The sequence below is a fragment of the Seriola dumerili genome, unplaced genomic scaffold (genome assembly GCF_002260705.1).
Source record: "Seriola dumerili isolate Sdu_G_001 unplaced genomic scaffold, Sdu_1.0 BDQW01000050.1, whole genome shotgun sequence".
Classification (NCBI taxonomy): domain Eukaryota; kingdom Metazoa; phylum Chordata; class Actinopteri; order Carangiformes; family Carangidae; genus Seriola; species Seriola dumerili.
In genome coordinates, this window is record NW_019174305.1 from 3,134,935 (window position 1) to 3,151,883 (window position 16,949).

The following is a 16,949-nucleotide window of genomic DNA, read 5'->3' on the forward strand; positions in this document are numbered from 1 at the left end:
AAACAGTGAGCTGGACAAACCAGTAAGCCTTGAAGGCAGACTTCTACCATGTGTAGAGGCTCAACGTGGCTCAAATGTGCTCCCCGAATGACAGGCACAGAGAGGACAAAAAGACAGACAGGGGCAGTAAACACTTCATGGATTTTTTGATGGCCCACCAGCTGTAGCCCACTTGGTTTTCTCCAGTGCTATCGATGTCCAGTCCGACTATGATTAACAATTATCACTCAATATCAGCAAGTTGAGGAATGTAGAAAGCAGCTCTATCTCTCTCTCCCTCTCTCTCTCTCTTTCTGACAGATATAAAATAAAAATTAATAAAAATAACTGAAAATAGTGACTTAGCTAAGTCAAACAATAAAACAGGACATAAACCCTCAGTCTCCTGGATGAAAAAGCTTTATTTAACCCATTCATCCACTAAAACATACTTGATATGTGGAGTTTGCTGCTCTTTATTATATTTCACCTGACTCCCTAAAGTCTTCCTGTAAGGAAGCATTTGTCAATGACATTATATTTCTAGCCAAAACAATGACATGACTGTTACATAACTTGCTAATACACAATACATGTAGGCTACCTTGTGTTTAGAGTGCGTTGAGAAACACCCGGAAGAAAACATGACTGCTTTTAATCCTGTTTAGCCTCTTGTGGCTGAAATCAGTATTACAAAAACAAACACAGTAAAATCCTGCCAGAACTTTTCTTTTTCACCAGCCGAAGTTTTTTTTCACTTCTTTTCACAGATGAATGAAAAAGATGGACAAATTCACAAATGGATACTTTTTTTTGGTAAAACTTTTTTTCACCTGGCAAAAAAAATGAATCTGAGGATGAATTTAATTTATTCTCTCGCTTCCATAAAAAATGCCTTCTGGGCCACATGAGATTTTTTCATTGCAACACCACATCTAGCTCTCTCCATGCTGCTGCTTCAATTTTGACTCTTCTTTTAAAAAATTCTTTCTGTTGGGAATCCTCCAACTTTATGGAAAAACAAGTGGCCCTTTAACTTCTAGTTCATATTTGTTGATATGTTGGCATGTGCAGGAATCTACTTAAAGAATACTGTACAGGTTTTTCTTTAACTTATTTTTTATTAATCTAATTTTATATATTCTTTATAGTCACTTAATTCACATACTTTTGCTTATACCTTTGTTTTATATCTTTCTTCAACTTATGTTTTCTAAAAAAAGAAAAAGCTGTGAAAGAATCAAACACTATATCTGTTTTCTCAAAAAGAAAGAAAGAAAGAAAAAAAGAAAGAAAGGGTAATGAGTATAAACCCTTTACTTAGTTAAAGTAGCAAAAGTATCAGCAAAAAGTCCATTAGAAGGTCCTTCTGTTGAATTAAGGAGCCAGCTGAAATGATAAAGTACATGGTCAGCTGGAGGAAGACTGGTAGGGAAACTGTAATTATAAAACAAATGTAGTGGAGAGTTAAAAGCAGACTATGTTTCTATGAAATGTAATGGAGTAGAAATATAAAAACAAACATTACATATTACAATATTCAGGTATGTCAAAATTATACTTAAATACAGTAAACTGTAGTGACATACTGTATCACCTCTGGTCACGGGTCTATTTCAGGTTATGGTACGATTCCTTGCCATACCAATAAACATTCTGACCATTCATTACCAGATATTTAACTCCTAAACCTGTTTTATTGAATTAAATCAAAATTCAGTGAACTTTTCACCTCAATAAACTTGCACTTCAAGCAGCAAAGAAATGTGTTTTTAAGAGGCCTTCATGTTTATTTTGCAGACTGAGAGGGTCACAGTTTGTGGCACTGTGAAAACCACACAACACACCACTGTATTTTACCAGCACTCTGGATCACATGTTGACTAATCAGTGTAATTAAAGTTGGGCAAATTCTTGTGTGTCAGTGGGTTTATCAAGTGGGTGTCTCCCATCACTGGTGTTTCACTGAATTATGTCGCTGACACTTCCTGTCTGTAGGCTCGGTTTTTCCAGACACAGACGCTTCCAAACATCCTCCAGTTGCTCTTTGCATTGACAAGATAAGTCCAACAGTCAATTTACACAGATTACAAAAATAACTATTTTTTAAAATACCACTGGTGATATAACCATGTAAATAGTTTCGGTTTGATTTGTCCAGGTTTTGAGATACCTGAGATTTCCACCTTCAGCAGGGGGGTGGATGCATTTTATTTGTGGTGCTCATAGCATTGAATTCATAAAAATTAAACAAAAAAAAATCATAAACTCTAAGACCAATAAGTCTTTTCCAGAAGTAATGTCTGTGTTACTCCAGATAATAACACTTTTTATAGGGACTATTTCTTCAGTAAAAAAGTAGATCCAGTGAAAACAGCTCACAGTGAGGTCTGTGGTTACATCACTGTTGTTTTTTCAATCATTATTTTTTAAATAATCACTACACTATCACTACATTTCCTTTTTTTTTTCTGCAATTCAAATTGATCCAGCATTTGCCTGATTTGAAAAACAACAGAGCCGGTCTGAGCTTGAAAAATGGAATCCTCATCCGCCTGTATCAGAGCTGTGACGAAAATTGGCCACAAAAACAGTGACAAGAGTGCAAGTTGACACACCGGTGCAGGTTGTTGTTAAGTCAACAGCAGAAATAACATGGCAAGCATTAAAGTTGCATAAATCAATATTTTTTTATATCAAAAATGGATCAAATAACTACAATGTACATATGTCATGTAGAAGGCCTGTAGTTCCCTTCAGTTCACCTGCTTCAGATTTATGGGCGTCAACTGTAGGCTACTGTTTTGGTTCACTTTCAGCAGCCCCGTTTCCAGCAGCATCGTGCAGCTGTTTTTCATGATAACACAATAATAAACACACCGTACCTTCCAAGCACCAAAAGTTGAAGTTAGCAACCAGCATGTAATTTAGCTGCCAAAGAGCTGGCATTTCATTCAGGAGATGGTACAAGCCAAACCAGAGAAAAGAAGAGAGCAACATTGGACTTACATTTATCAGGTGGCCAGAAACACATCTCCAAATAAATGCCAATGTTGCCCCATGGATGCTGGATGCCTAAATAGACAACTGTTTTGATGACTTGTTTGCCATGCCAATTTTATAAGGTGATAATGTGCAAGCATTGTGTTTATAGTTTGCTGTGCTGCCCCCAAGTAGCATCCAGCAGCTCCTCCAGGTCATTTGGGTCAGCTGTTTAAACTGTCGATGCAGCTCTCTGTTTACAGACTGAACAAAAGGTTGACAGCATGGACTCAAATGAATAACTTAACCTATGCTAAAAACAGATCATCATGACAGCTGTCAGTTCTCACTCAAATAACGTAAACCTGCCCAGCTGCATTGCAGCAAGTGACAACATTCTTAGTCATTCACATCCTCCAGACCATGAATGCCGTGGTGTGAACAACTATTGCTCATTAATATGCGCGTACATAGGCCCCATTCTTAAAACTGACTCACGCTGGATCTCTCAAGTTTTGGTGACGCAATCAGTTATGCGGAGGTAGTCTAATAACAGGTCACACCTGAGAGCACAGGAAACAAGCAGCACCAACCCCGTTTCTCCAGAAGTTTAACTAACGCCTGTGTTTTGAGATCGAGCACCTGGAGCCTATTGGTGCTCACTTACACTCAGATTTGTGGAAGGTGTTGAGTTATTTCTTGAAGCAGCCTGGTGGTGAGTGTTGTTTCCCTCATGGCTCAGAAGGACCGTGGAAGGCAACAGGGCCTGAATTCTTGAGAGATTTCTTAGAAGACAACCTGTTACCTGAATAGCACTCGGCTACCTCCACACCCTCTCCGTCCTTTCATCTCCTGAAGTGTGCTGACAAGCATCGCACATCCTGTCTGGCCTTACACACAAACAGCAAAAACACCAAGAGAAGTAAACACCCACCTGAGCCAAAGGCAGACACACCCAGGAGAGATTGTGCACATATACAGTACACACACACACACACACACACACATACTCATGGGCACAGACAGAGTGAAACTAAACAGGCGAGTGACAAAACAAACCTTACATCAAATCTGTACAGCAAATAGAATTGACAACAAACAGCTGCACTGAATAATGAAGTGATAAAAAATGATTTAGGCCACAGGTTCAGTCAAATAAAGCCAAAAATAAGATGAGCTTTTGCTTCTACTATATGAACTTCATATTGTTGATATTTAAACATCAGTTCCAGGCAGAATTCGAATTATGGTTGAGATTGGGGGAGTCTAACCCCCCTGATTAAAACTTGGACCCCCCCCCCCCCCTAAAAAAAGAGGTAAAAACAACAGTTCAGGCGGGTTGAAACATTTATACGTATATCCCACCTTCCTGTATTTGTACTGTATATATCAAAATATATTTCCTACATTTATGCCTGGATCACTTAGAATCTTGTACTATGATTTCAGACACTCCTAAAGTGAACCATACCATTTCTTAACCTCCACATTAGCTGAATGTCTCATGTGCGTACCTATCAGTGGCTCTGCCCTCAAGTCTCTGCTCCCGTATGTTACGCAGACACTGTAGGTAGGACTAAAAAAAACACTTTACTTTCTTACCTTCTGAGTTTCTGAATTAGCTGTGTCTAATATCTATGGATGGACGCTAACGTTAGCTAGTTTCTAACTTTTGCTTAAGTTAGTTTAGCTAACTAATGCTAACAAATGTCATATATGATCTAATTTAAGCAAATGGAGGATTAGGTGTCGCAGAGATACATTTTGTCATCAATATAGAGTTCATTGGTTCATTTTAATAGTCTTTTGTGTGGCTATGGTGGTTTGAGTCTTTGACCTTTTTGGCTGGACCACAACAGCAGGGGCCAGCCCTATAATGGCCAATGTCACTGACTGACTGATTGACTGATCATATTTCCACCACTGGTCAGCCAAATGCCTTGTGAGAGGAAGTATTGTACCTTCTACTTCACTATATTTATTTGACAGCTATAGTTAAACAAGCAAGATACTGTAAGGACTGTAATAATTCAGTTCACTGAAGCACACGCCTGCACTCTGCTGGGTTCCCTTTTGCCCTGGTGAAAAAGTTGACCCCCATCACTGTCATTGTATAATTTGCGCTCTGGTTCCAGGGTAGCAAAAATGGTAGCCTTAGCAAAAATTTAAAATGACTTAAGGTATGTAAGGGTCTGTTCTTCTTCAAATGGGTGCAAATAAGATGGTGTAAACCACACAAGTTCAAAGATTTCATCAACTTATCAACACTGTGTCTCGGCACCATGATATATTTTGAGATGCGTGGACAAGAGAGCTGCCATTCTGCAACACTGCGTGCACACACACACACACACACACACACACACCGTGCTAAGCTGAGAACCTCTCTTAAAGCCACGCAGGCTTTGTGGCCCAGTTTGTAAGCCCTGCCATGTGAAGCGGAGGGCCGGCTGGAGGAAGATGAGGGGTGTTAAGGGACGGAAACAGCTGGTGAGAAGCCCAGAGGATATTAATCTGAGGGGGGAGACAGGATGGCAGGAGAGGCCATCTAATAAAGCATGGTATTACTGCTGCAAAGGTGTGTGTCTCTCTCTCTCTGTGTGTGTGTGTGTGTGTGTGTGTGTGTGTGTGTGTGTGTGTGTGTGTGCGTGTTGTTTGTACGTGTCTGTCTGTCTGTCTTCCTGGGGGATTACTGGTAAGCTAGAAAAAAATGTTGGGTGTCTTTGTCCATCTGGCTACAACCAACTTTATGCTGTAAATTTAAAAAACGTCTCACATGTTATAACAAACCTGAGGACATTTCTCAGTTAGTGCTCAGTTCATGGCTGTTAGGAAATCTTTGATCATCTCCACTTCACCTGATAAATCCAGCTACACACACACACACACACACAAAAGGGGGGTTTGAAAATTAGATAAAATAAAGCAATCCAAATTTTCTCTGAGCAATTAAAGTTCCGGTTAAAAGGCAGAGGTGGAAGATGGGAGGGGAAGCTGGGCGGCATCAGTCGCTCAGACAGTAATGACGGCGCCACTGCTGTTTAACAATCAAAGATGGGAGGCGGGGGCTCGCAAGGAAGTCTCTCCTCGAAAAATACAGGTGTTTGGTACAATCAAAGCACTGCTTGCAGAAATGACTGGGTTTGAAGTTGAAAGGGGAGACTGGAGGAGAGGGGGGGGCTGTTATGGTGAGTGAGTGCCTGTATGAGAAAAAAAAAAAAGTGACTCAGAAGACAACTGTGGGCTGGTCTCTCCTTCGGGATTTTGAATAATTAACAAGGATAAGGAAGCTGACTACTGGGTGCTTACTGTTTACTTTGTTTGGATTTTTTTCTGCTGCTGGAGGGGAAGTGAGGCTTTAGCTGGCCTAGCTCTGTGGAGGCTGGCATGTTGGCAGGAGGATTTGTCTGGGACACCGGCATGGTTCCCGTGGGACAACAGGCAAGTCAAACCAGTCACAGGCCAGTGAATCAGAATCAGAACCAACTTTATATGATGCAAATGTTGTATACAAAACACATGTCCTTTAAGAAAAATCCCAAGTTGTACACACAGAAATAAAACTCACACACAAACTGTGAGCTCCAGAGTTCAGACTGATCTCTGGCGTAAACTATTTTAACCTCTAGGGAAAACCAAAACAAAAGCTCCAAAAACTTGTTCCTGACTAATTACTGTAATTAAAAATACAATAGATACTAACAAGTAGTGATGTGGTATGTATGGGGTGTGTAGAACATGGGGAAATAGTTACAGGAATATATCATGTCAGAACCATTTCTAACCAGAAACAGTTGAGCATTTTGGGAAATATGTTTTCTTGTCAAGAGTTAAATAGGTTACTACCACTCTCATGTCTGTCTGTTAAATATAAAGATAGCTCCAGGAGCTGGTTATCTTAGATTCGCACAAAGACTGGGGAAATCCACCTACTAGTACCTTTAAAGCTCACTCATTAACATGTTATGTCTTGTTTGTTTAAGGCAGAAAAAATGTAACTTATGGTCCACTCACTTCATAAACCTCTCATGTTCTGCCTCCACTGAGCTGATGATGCTTGTTCAGTTCAGTCATTAAATAATCCTTTTCAAATAGATCAAGCTTTTGCCCTGTTCCAGCCCTTTAATGATGTGTCTATGTTGCACACTACATACAAATTCATACTGCACATATGACAAAATGCAAAATGCAAAGAAAAAAAAAAAAAAGTATGCTGTATTTGTATTTGATACTCTTGCTCTGCAATGCAACTCACAATTAAAAAGGATTAGTTGCTTCCAACAGGAAAAACTCAAAGGAAAACAAAAAGTTTATGGTGCAGCGATGTTCCAGCAGCAGCAGCAGCTCACAAAACTCTTGGAAAAATGCTTCTGTTGGTATTTATTTATTTTCAAAATTGAATTTGGCTGTTGGCAAATGTTGGCAAAATTGCAGTTTGATTGACATCTGAAAGCACACACCCTGCACCATTTTGTATTTGTGGAAAAGCTGTATAGCGCATTTATGTCTTTATATAAAGTGCCAAAGCAGTGCATGGTTGAGCTTAGCACATTGTGTTTAAAGGTCAAATGTACTGCAGTCATAAACAGGATCAGTTCTTTAACCACACTGAAATTCACAGGGTTTGGCTGGACTGATGACAAGAGTTAATGTCAGTACTTTGCGAGTGTTTTAAAGAACTACAAACATTTTCATGTACACACAGCACAAACTCTTATACAGAAAAAAAGATAGGATAGCAGAGACAGAAATAAAAAATGTCGAACAAGCTATCTAAACACATTTAAATCATTAGCAGAATTTGTAAGCCCCTACTTGAAATTGCACCATAATTAAATGTTATTAAGCAGTCTCTCTCTGATTGTGCTGCATTGTATTCATGAGGAAATATGCTTGACTATTTCAAAATGTCGGTAAACACCATTTAGACGTGGTGTGTGGTCTTCAATTCAGCGGCCTGATCTCCTCTAAGTGCACAAGTACGTTACACTGAGAGATGTGAAACACTGACATATTATACTAATTATACAAATTTCAATTATACTTTGCTGGCAACAAGTTTCGATTAAAATTTTTCTGTGTGTGAAATCCTTGCAGGTATTTCAGAGTAAAACACTGCTGGTCAAGTTTGTGCTCATGGAAACGACATTTCCTGATTAGCGTGCTCACTCTTTCGTGAACTGAGGTGTGTATAAATCTACCGAGCCCTGTGCTGAAGCAGGACTTTTGGCGACATTTGCTGTTCGCCCAGTGGTTCTATTACATGACCATCTTGTAATCAGTTCAAACTCAGTGTTTCTAAAGTGCCGCTTCAGAAAGAGGGAGCAGAGAGGGTAGGAAGTCACTTCCCGCCGGCCTGTCTGTGGCCTGTGTTTGTCAGTTGATTTGAAGCTGCTCCACCAACATGCTGCAACAGGAAAGGAATTAACTCAGAGCGGAGGCAAAATAAAAAAAAAAAGAAAGAAAAAAAAAGCCTCAAAGGAAGATAATGTTATAAACTATTAAATGTGTGATACACATTCACAAGCTGTGAAAAATCCAACATTTGGTGGAAGCCTTTTATAGCAGATCAACAGTAATATTACACACATGGGATCTACACAGGCTGTTTCTCTGAAGGGTCCAGATCATGATCATGATAAACTGTTGCACACTGAAGTGACTGTTTTCTGCCAAGTAAGATATTCAGATTTGTGTATTGTGCCTGCGTTTTAACCACCTCTCAGGAGTGTCCGCAATCAAAGGATTTCCAGGTCTCAACCATCTGATTCACAGGCTGCAGTCACTACACCCATTAGGTTCCTGCACCAGCGCTGTACAGCGTTAAAAAAGTATCTTAATTTGGTGCATCACCATAACTATGACAAAGTGTGACATAAGATATCACGATGAAACAGTTTGTACTTTTGAAAGAACGGCACTGCAGAAATGAAGTTTAAAGTTATATGTTTTCAGACTAAAAATCATGTCCTCGTGTCGACGAGGAAAAGGAGAAGAAAAGCTGAACCTGTGCTTTCACAAAAATGTGTAATTTGTCTTCCTCAGTGAGTGGAGTGCAGCAAAGCTGTGGGAAAAGCTAGCAAGTGACCCTTGAGAAAATAATTTTTATTTCAAACTATTATTTTCAAAGTTAGTAACTGTTATGCACATAAGCTGTTATAACTAATAGTTGCTGAATTTGCTGAATCTATCCGTACATACTGATAAAATAAAAGACCTGGCTGTACATCCTGACAGAATGAAACACTGTCCTCACGGAGTCCAGCAGAGTTCCTGAGCTCCGTCATGATCCCTGCCACACTTTTGTTTACATCTACATCACTATTTAAAATGTTGTTCTGTGGATCTTTTTGTTTTATTGTTCATTTTAAACTTTACAGAAATGTGGTTGTTGTTAGACCTCATCCAGAATCACACGTCTGCACTGTAGACGGGAAAATAGGAGTGGTGAAAGAATTATTTATAATTTTGGCAATAATCTTTTAAAACAACAACAGCTTTTTTTGAGGGGCTATGGGTCCCAGTTTGGGAAAAAATGGCGTAGTAATACCACACAGTAAAAATGCCCCATTACAAGTAAAACTCTTGCATTGAAAATGTTACTTAAGTATGAAATTAGAAGAATAGGCTACAAAAGAATGAACCCTGTGAGTTGTATATAGGCCTATTATCAGACTATTATTGGTGATACATTAATGTGTAGATAGCATTTTGCTATTGTAGCTGACTGAGGTGAAGCCATTTTTATACTCTTGGTTGGTTTTTTCCATAAGTGCAATAAGTTTATATGATATGTTTTGTATGAACGATCTTGGTATAAAGTAACAGGCAGGTTATACAATCAATGTGGTGAAGCTACAGTATTTCCCTCTGAAGTGCAGAGCACCAGAAGCAGAAGTGGCAAAAACTGAAGCACTGAAGTAAAGTACAAGTACGTCAGGTTTTGTGGTCCACTTATCGACCTTCTGTTCTTGAGTACTTATATAACTTAGTAATATTCCAGCACTGCTGGCAGCTCTGACACGGGCCTACTACTGTTGCTTTGATCCCCGTGCTGTCCCTCAGTCGGCCGTTTCCTCACCTCCAGCCGCGGAGGGCGCATCTTCAAAGGGGGAGAATCCACAGCAGCAGAGGCGGAGCCTGGAGAGACTCAAGACGCGAAGCCTATCACAGAGTCTGTCACTGCTCACAATGCTGCTTACCTGCGCGCCTCACTCACCTGGACCGTCTGCGACAGAGAAAATCAGATGAATTATGATGAGGATATTATTTTTCTCTGGGCATTTTTCGACGAAGGGAAGAAGCAGTAGAGCTGAGCTGAGACAAAGTTTAAATTCATTTATTCCAAAAAGAAAATAACAGCAGCAGCAGCTCCGAGGCCAAACAGGTAAGTCAGGATTTTAATTTGCTATCACTGCAACCAACTGTCAGTGTTACCGAATCAGTTTACATTAGGTTATCTGGATCATAAATCTTTAACATTACCACAAATCTCTATATTTGGTTACCCAATAATTTATCAATTGTAGACGCGTCCTACAGCTTAAAACAAGTTAAAAACAAGTCTAAACAAACAGAACATTTAGTAGATTCAACATATTCATTAAAATTACTTTAGCTTGGAGTCAAATATTTAAAAAAATCACAAAAAATAAGTAAACCTTTAAATATTGTAATTCATTTTTTATAAGCAAAGCTTTAATTTTTGATATGTATTGAATATATGAATATAATGTCTAGGGTTTTCTGGTATAATAACATCAAAGTGAGGATTATGTTTAGCAGTTTTCTGCTGAGCTGTTTGTGTGGAGGGTCAGTCTCAGTGGGATGTGGCCTTTCAATTACTCAGATTTTAAAATCTTAGCTTAAATAATGTTTCATTTAAAGTGATAACAAATTAGGGGGGAATCACACCTGCATATTTGTTATGAAATATTAATAAAATCTGCTTGTTATCGCAGTTAATTTTGATTTCTGATCTAATGCCATTATTGCTCCTCTTTTTTCTTGTTAGAGAATTATAGGTTATTTGAAGTACACTGACTACACTGACCACTATAACTTTTTCATGCTCCCTATAGGAACAAACCCCAGAGACCCTGTGATACCTACTAAAACTGGGGGTAATGAAAGATTTCCCAGAGTGAAGATAAGAGGCAAATACACAGGTAGAGTGTAGTTTCAGTGGTTGATTATTCATTGATGGTACACGGTTATTAAAAAGCGCACATCATAGGATTTGATAATGTCCATTAAATGAATATGTTTTGACGAGAGTTTCTATGAGGTGTGTGGTATAGGAACGGTTTCATTCAAAAATACCACATCTAAACCGGGGTGAGTGATCAGTATTTCATACGCAGCTGTTATTGAGATACACAGTATATATGCAATGGTAGAAGAAATATTCAAAATGAGGTCAGCAAATTAGTCAAAAAATAAAATAAAATGAAAATAAGCAATTAAAGTATAGAACTATAAGAACTAATAAAAGTAGAGAGCTAATGCACTCACAGTATGTAAATGGTGCTTCAGCGCTGTAATTGGTTGAGGTGACCTCAACCAAGCTTAGTTTCAGCTAAAACAATGAATATACATATTTTGTAAACTGATCACGTTTTGTATGTACAATTTTAATCTGAATAGTGACTGTACCAGTTATATAAATAAATGAATAAATAAATAAATATATCTGTGTGTGTGTGTGTGTGTGTGTGTGTGTGTGTCTATGTGTCTGTGTGTGTGTGTGTGTGTGTGTCTATGTGTGTGTGTGTGCGTGTGTATGTGTTTGTGTGTGGGTTAGGGTTATATGTATATATATAGTACTAATTACAGTACATAGTTCCAGTGCACACACATAACACACATAAATGTACTTAACTTCCACCGTGTATATATGTATCTTGACAATATTCATAGCTGCAGAAGTGAAGTTTAAAGTAATAAGTGTAGTGTAAAATAAAATGAAAAAAAGCAATAAAAGTATAGAACTATAAGAACTAATAAAAGTACAGTAATAAATGTTTTGACTTGCATACAAAACAACAGGTGCCAGATTTTGTACACCTCACCTTGAATAAAATCCTGTCTGTATGGTTGATATTTAAAGTCTTTGACCATTAAGACATAAATACTGAAACATGAAATTGTATTCGAGGTGTTTCCGTTGCAGGACAGTGTGTGACTGTCAGCACTGTCAGGAACAAGATGCCTGTTTTTGTGCATTTTCACTAAAAAAGTCAGTGTCAAAATCGGCATTCAGACTTAAAGCACAGCGGTAGATAATGACGACTTTGTAAATGACATCTGAAACAGATATATGTTTGCACTTTGTCCACTCTGAAGAAAGAGGATGATAAAAAAACACTCAGCTGTCACAAGAACTGCTGTATGAATTATAGTAAAATATGCAGCGGAGGAGGCACTTTACGCAATTGTGTCTGAATCAGCATCTCACAGACATTCCTAAATCACTGAGGATGTAAAGCTGTCATCCATACCTACCCTATCTCTGCACTTGATCACACTCAAATTAGACTTAAAGAGCAGAGAAACCGTTTAGAGAGATTAGCCTTCCAGCTCTGCACGTCACAAACTTAATCCTTCACTCAGGTGGGCAAATGACAATGTAGTTTAAATCCAGTTGTAGCACATTATAAATATAAAGTCACTTTCATTCCTCTTTATCATAGCACTTAGCAAAGGTCAGAAAGTTTTGATTTTAACAGAGGAGTGTTTGAAGCTCGTCGTGTTTCACTCTTCTGACAACCGACCTGACCCCTGCTGAACTGATGTGCTCCACTCCACTCCATCTTGTACTTCAAGCGGGTTAAAACAAACTACTTGTAAATGCCATTTAACCCAAACTAGTCTGTTTAAAGTGTCCACAGACAGTCAGCATGCCTGTTATCACTGTCTTACTCTATGTCTGGGATAAGATGAGATGGGAGACTTGTGGTGGACAGACTGAGGATTTAAATGGACCTGGAAATTATACTGGAAAATGCTCTTCAAAATATATTCATGTGAAAACATAAACTAGCGGATTAGAAGTTGTGAAAAGGGGGCAGCCACTGGCGGAAAAGAATAATTAGTGGGTTTTCCAAATTTGGAAATATTAGGAAATATTGGGATTCATATTGTACTGTTGTCATTTAAAAAATCACAAATAGGGTTCCTTCTTCCTCATCGCTCCTTCTTTGCGCATCTTCATGATTGTAGACTTGTAAACTGGGGGCTTTTTGTCGGGTCTTGGTCGGGCAGGTTTTATGACCAGTGCTCTGTCATTGCTCTGTACCATCCTCCTCCTCCCAGGTTGCCGTCCCCCCAGGGGGCCCCTCTATGCCAGCTGTTTCCCTTCGGAGCTCGAAGCGCTCCCAGCACTTTAGCGAACAGGAGAGGATGCTGCTGTCCTGGTTTGTTTACGGTTGTGTCAGTACGAGCAGAGTTGGGGGGGGGGGGGGGACCACTCTGCCGTGCGTCTGAGTCACATTCCCAAAAGATTACAGAGCAGTAGTTCTGGCTCCAGGCCGACATGAAATAAATCAGCTTGACCTTTAACACCAGACCTTTCATTAGAGAATTTCAAACTAATTGCTTTACGATTTCATTGCGACTGGAAAGCCTCTCTGAGTGGGTTTGACACTTAAACCCTCTTGGTTTGCCGTATTAACAAACTGCCATCTACTTCACCGTCAGTGACACAACCTGTGAGCTGAGCCACCTGCAAACTCTGCCCGCCTCTAATGGATCTACGTATCAGACAGGATGTATACCTGACACTTGACCTCTCGTTTCTGGGCGACCTTGTGCAGTTTGCTATGTCAAATATGGCATCACATCAAGTGATCTCAAGACTAAGATTCCAGTCTCTCGAGCTTCAGACTAGTTTACTGTTTCCTGCTGTAAAGATAATTGTAGACGTTCGGGGATGGGGGTGTGGTGGAAGTCAACAGGATTGTTTGGGGCTAGGACATGTTTGGAGCCAAGCACCAGTCTGGTAGGCTGGAAGCCTCTCGTCAAAAAATTTCCACAGACTTATTGAGCGTTAACAAGCTTTGTGTCACCTTTAGAAACTCAAGCCCTTCCTCCCCCGTGGGATGGCCAACTGGTGAAGTGCGCACAAGTGAAAATACCTGGAGTGTGTTGGGGACAGGATGCTGTTACAGAGCGTGTGCCCATAATTATATAAATAGAGCAATTGTTCTTATGTTATTGTTGGACTCCCATTCTCATGCTCCTGAATGTCGTCAGTCTGCAACTGTTGATGCTTTCTGCCGCCAGTGTGTAAGAGGCGGGGCGTTTTACGGGGCTCCTTTTGTAACTTGCCTGGAGGGCTGTTGTTGTAAATCATGTGTGATTCATAAAAAAACTGGTTCTCCTGTCTGCCAGGTTTCATCTCCACAAACCTCAGAGACGTACAAATAGACTTTGGCCTGCAGCCATACCTCCCTGGAACTTCTTCCTTCACCAAACTGCTCTCCTGTCAACACTCCCTCTCTCACTCGGCCCTCCCCCCATCTCACCAGCATTTATCTCCCCCCACTGCTCCTCTGCCTCTGCACGGAGTCGATGATGTTGTTTTCTTTGCGCTTGTCTTTGACTGTCCTCCATGGGAAGTACCTGGCAGCGGATGCATGTGGCAGGCTTCTGCCTGGACACGTCTGTCTCCCCCTCTCTGCTGCCTCCACGGCCACGCAGCGTGAGAACTGCAGTATCCATGGCGATGAAGGAGGTGTGCTCGGGGTTGGTTATTTAAATGTTGTAGACAGGAGGATTTAGGCCAGGAGCTGAGTAACTTCAAAGCCTTTCAGACTGAGAAAAATGACCTCAAGACTTCAAAGTTGTTAGATGTTGTTTCAGTGAAGTCACTGAGGATATCTAACAGAGAGAGATGAGAGAGATTTGAAGAGATAACTATTTTCTGTTCTTTCTTTCCGCAGGTTTTTTCAATGTATCACCAACTGAGCATGTGCTAATCTTCTCAGCCTCAACCAAAGGATAGTGAACAACACTGTGTGTGGCTGACCACGTCCAGAATCCTGCACCTGCACCAGCTGCTCACATGGCCCACCCTTACGAGCCCTGGTTACGGACAGCACCACCTAGTGGCAGCTCAGAAGACATGAACATCCCCTCCTGGTGGGACCTCCACAGAGATGTCCAGCCGGGGAGCTGGATAGACCTGCAGACGGGTCAGGGTGTAGGCTTGCCTTCAGTGAGTCCAGGGAGCTCCATGGGGTTGCAGCCCTCTTTAGGGCCTTACGGCTCTGACCCACAGCTGTGCGCCCTGCCTCCAGCTCAACATGCTCCAGCTTCACATTCATCTCACCTGTTCCCCCAGGATGGCTTCAAGATGGAGCCACTGGCCCCTGAAATGTTGCAGCAAGAACCGTTCTCCCTGGAGGAACCACAGGAGACCTCTGTCTCAGCCCGGCCCAAGCCCCAGCGCCGCTCCTCTTCTAGAGGTGCCGGCCAGGCCGTGTGTCGCTGCCCTAACTGCGTCCACGCTGAACAGCTGGGCCAGAGCACTGACGACAGCAGGAGGAAGCACATGCACAACTGCCACATCCCCGGCTGCGGCAAAGCCTATGCTAAAACCTCCCATTTGAAGGCGCACCTACGATGGCACAGCGGGGACCGGCCGTTTGTCTGCAACTGGCTCTTCTGTGGCAAGAGATTCACGCGCTCTGATGAACTGCAACGCCACCTGCAGACGCACACCGGGGCCAAGAAGTTCAGCTGCGCACTATGCCCCAGAGTCTTTATGCGGAACGACCACCTGGCCAAGCACATGCGCACACACGAGTCCCCGCCAGGACATGCCGAGGAGAGGGTCAACGGAGACGGCAGGATGGACAAGGGCTTCGATGCAACCACACCTCCTCAGTCGTCCTCAAACGTGTCTGCGTCTGACAGCGCAGAGCCACCGCTGAAGCTGAAATGTGAGACAGACCCCTCAGTCTCCAGTGTGACGGGGCAGTCCAGCTAATTTCATCATTCACCAAAGGTTTACCATCTGTTCCCCTCTTCGTCCCAGAGGTGTCACAGTTTTATGATAGGATAGAGAAAAGAAGAAAAGTTTGGACAAACTTTTCCTGATGAAAGCTGGATGGAAGTACATGTCTGCGGTCCTGTGAATTTATCAACTGGGTTAATTAACCCAGTGATAAACTAAATGTTACAACACAGAAAAAAAAAACATGAATTTTACTGATTCTGTGGATAAAACTTTATTCTGTGTTTACTAAAGGTGAAAGGTGGCTTAGGAGGCAGCCGGCTGAAGCTGCAGCTTGTTGCCAGACTTCCATTGCTGCTAGAGCTCAAGTTCAACTGAAGGTGGCTTGTTAACTTTGTTTACAATGACATCAATCAAATGTGTTTATAAAAGAGTTGGGGCAGTCTTTGCCTCCGACACAGTTTAACCATTTTCAAGGGCAGCGTTCCCTTCGAACAGAGAGAAAGCGGACAGTGGTGATGTTTTCCTTTTGTCACCGTATGAGAGTAGCCTACTGCACAAGTTGTGATGAGACACTGGAATATGATGCAGCATTTTCTAATTTTTTACAGGTCAGTAGCCATTTGGACACTTGACAGTACATACCACTGAACTGGGTGTGTGTATGATGGTATCTAAGTAATGAAAATGGTACAAAAATGAAATGAAAGTACAAACAAGACAAGAATGCTGTGCCATGGCAGTGTCCTGTGATGTTATACGATGAATGCTAATGTGATGTTGATCATATAATATAATATAACATAATATAACATAATATAATATAATATAGTATAATATAATATAATATAATATAATATAATAGATGACACTTATTAATGAGAATGATCATACAGTAGGAGAATGTGAACATGTGTTGAAGTTACCTGATGGAATACAGCAATGCAAAGAATCACTAAGTGCTACCAATGATGTGAAACGGTAAACTCACAAATCCTCACTGACTGAACTGGTCACAGCAGCTGAAGAC

At 40.9% G+C, this 16,949-nt stretch overlaps 1 protein-coding gene across 2 annotated transcripts; it reads left to right on the forward strand.

Annotated features, from left to right (window-relative positions):
* Nucleotides 1-10,262: 10,262 nt before the first annotated feature.
* On the forward strand, nt 10,263-16,351 carry LOC111217975 (transcription factor Sp6-like). 2 transcript variants are annotated; one of them, XR_002664970.1, is made up of 2 exons: nt 10,263-10,348; nt 11,043-11,127. XR_002664970.1 is itself a non-coding variant. In XM_022740048.1 (2 exons), the coding sequence occupies exon 2, from the start codon at nt 15,026-15,028 to the stop codon at nt 15,950-15,952; it is 927 nt and encodes a 308-aa protein (XP_022595769.1). In that variant the 5' UTR covers nt 10,263-10,348; nt 14,904-15,025; the 3' UTR covers nt 15,953-16,351. The 2 variants fall into 2 exon arrangements, 1 of the variants encoding a protein (XP_022595769.1); XM_022740048.1 differs by lacking the exon at nt 11,043-11,127 and adding an exon at nt 14,904-16,351.
* Nucleotides 16,352-16,949: the final 598 nt, after the last annotated feature.

Excerpts from the sequence above, each read along its gene's own strand:
- LOC111217975 (XM_022740048.1), top strand. The coding sequence starts at position 15,026 with ATGGCCCACCCTTACGAGCCCTGGTTACGGACAGCACCACCTAGTGGC.